General features: G+C 38.6%; 1 protein-coding gene across 1 annotated transcript; it reads right to left on the bottom strand.

The window, feature by feature from the left end:
- Nucleotides 1-747: 747 nt before the first annotated feature.
- Nucleotides 748-1,692, bottom strand: LOC102139517 (olfactory receptor 5P2). Its single transcript, XM_005578724.3, is given in 1 exon segment — nt 748-1,692. A coding segment is annotated over 1 exon segment (945 nt).
- Nucleotides 1,693-1,921: the final 229 nt, after the last annotated feature.

Here is a 1,921-nt window from a genome sequence, read left to right as displayed (position 1 = left end):
CCTTAAGTATCCTTAGCAGGCTGTGGATCTAACTATGAACAAATCACTACAAGAGTTTATTCCACTCAATCCTTAACGAGTTCAGGAACACTGATGATCCCTGCAGAGGAAGTCACCTCTTTTGGCCTGATGGAGGATTCCACAGGTAACTCAGGGGCATCTCCCCTTTACTTTTCTAGAGACTTCACATATCCAAGGCCAAATTCAGAGGTCAAGAACACAGTTTAGAATTTTATGGGTCCACAAAGCCCATCCCCAACAGATAAACTTACTGCAAGAAAAATGATCCTAGCAATTGTATTTTCTGGTTCCACTTTGTCATTTCCTCACAGAATGTAATTAGTCATAACTCTAGTTATCACACACATTTCAGGATAAGCTGCTGTTGAAAATGGACACAGTCTTAATGATTTTAAAGTATAGTAACCTCAACTTACAGCAAATAACTACTTTTGAAAAATAAATGTGAATAACATTTTTTTAAATTTTTAGCATATTAAGTATTCTGTCATGTGAAACATTTTGTTTTTGTTAATTATACATTTAACTTAATTTTATTAAAGGTAACTAACTATGGACCTCTGATTTACTACTTAGTGTCTGAAAATCCACTAGCTGCATATACTAAAAAGCTCTGTACTAGTTAACTATATATAAACATATATTTCAATGACAGGCACTCAATTTCCTTTTATTATTATATCTATGGGATATCATTATATTAAATTCTACAAAAAATAGTCATCATTAAGATAATATTTTTCTACCAAGCTCTCTCTTCAGAACCCCCTTAATCTCCTTGTTCCTGAGGCTGTAGATCAGGGGGTTCAACATGGGAATCACCACCGTGTAGAACACAGACACCACCTTGTTCTGGTCAGTTGAGTAGCTGGACTTGGGCATCACATAAATGAATGTAATGGTCCCATAGAACAGAGTGACTGCAGTGAGGTGGGAGGTGCAGGTGGAGAAGGCCTTGTGGCGCCCCTCAGTGGAGTGCATCTTCAGGATGGTGATGAGGATATAGATGTAGGAGATGGCTATGACACACATAGTGACCACAATGATGGAGCCAGAAGAAAATGAGAGAACAACTGTGGAGACACTGGTATCAGAACAAGAGAGTTCAAGTAAGGGAGCAAAATCACAGAAAAAATGATTTACTTGATTTGGTCCACAGAAGAGTAAAAAATAGAAGGAAGTGGTATAGGAGACAGCAATGAGAAAACCAGCCATGTAAGCTACTAAGAGTAGCTGGACACTGACTTGTGTGGACATTTTGGTTGAATAAAGCAGAGGACTGCAAATTGCCACAAAGCGGTCATAGGCCATGGCAGCCAAAAGGAAGCATTCGACTGTCGCAAAGAAAGCCGCTGAACCAAGCTGGATGGCACATCCAAGGTAGGAGATTGTATTTCTCTCCACCAGGAAGTTTACAAGCATGTTGGGTGTGACAGAAGATGAATAGGCCATGTCAGCAAAAGCCAAGTGACTCAGAAAAAAATACATAGGATGATGCAGCTGAGAAGAGATTCTGATAAGAATAATTATGCCGAGATTGCCAGATGTGGTTACCAGGTAGATGCATAGGATGATCATGAAGAGGATGACTCAAAGGATTGGATCATCTGTTAAGCCCAATAGGATGAACCCTGTCAGAGCAGTGCGGTTCCCGTCCTTCAGGGAATCCATGAGATGGAGTAGCTGCTGACTAAATGAACCCATGATGAGAACAGCACATTAAAATGTTATAAATTTGATGGCTTCATCTTCATTAATATATACATGAAGGTTAATATGAACAGACGTATCACTCAAGGAAAGTTTAGACTTTTTTTTTACCTTAGGGTTTCATTGTTTATATATTTGTGGGTAATGAGTCTTTCTGTATTTTAAAATCTGTTTTAGAAGAAACACAAGA

Source organism: Macaca fascicularis, chromosome 14, assembly GCF_037993035.2.
Source record: "Macaca fascicularis isolate 582-1 chromosome 14, T2T-MFA8v1.1".
NCBI classification, from domain to species: domain Eukaryota; kingdom Metazoa; phylum Chordata; class Mammalia; order Primates; family Cercopithecidae; genus Macaca; species Macaca fascicularis.
Note: the sequence above shows the minus strand (reverse complement) of the source record. Positions and strands in the feature narration are given on the sequence as shown.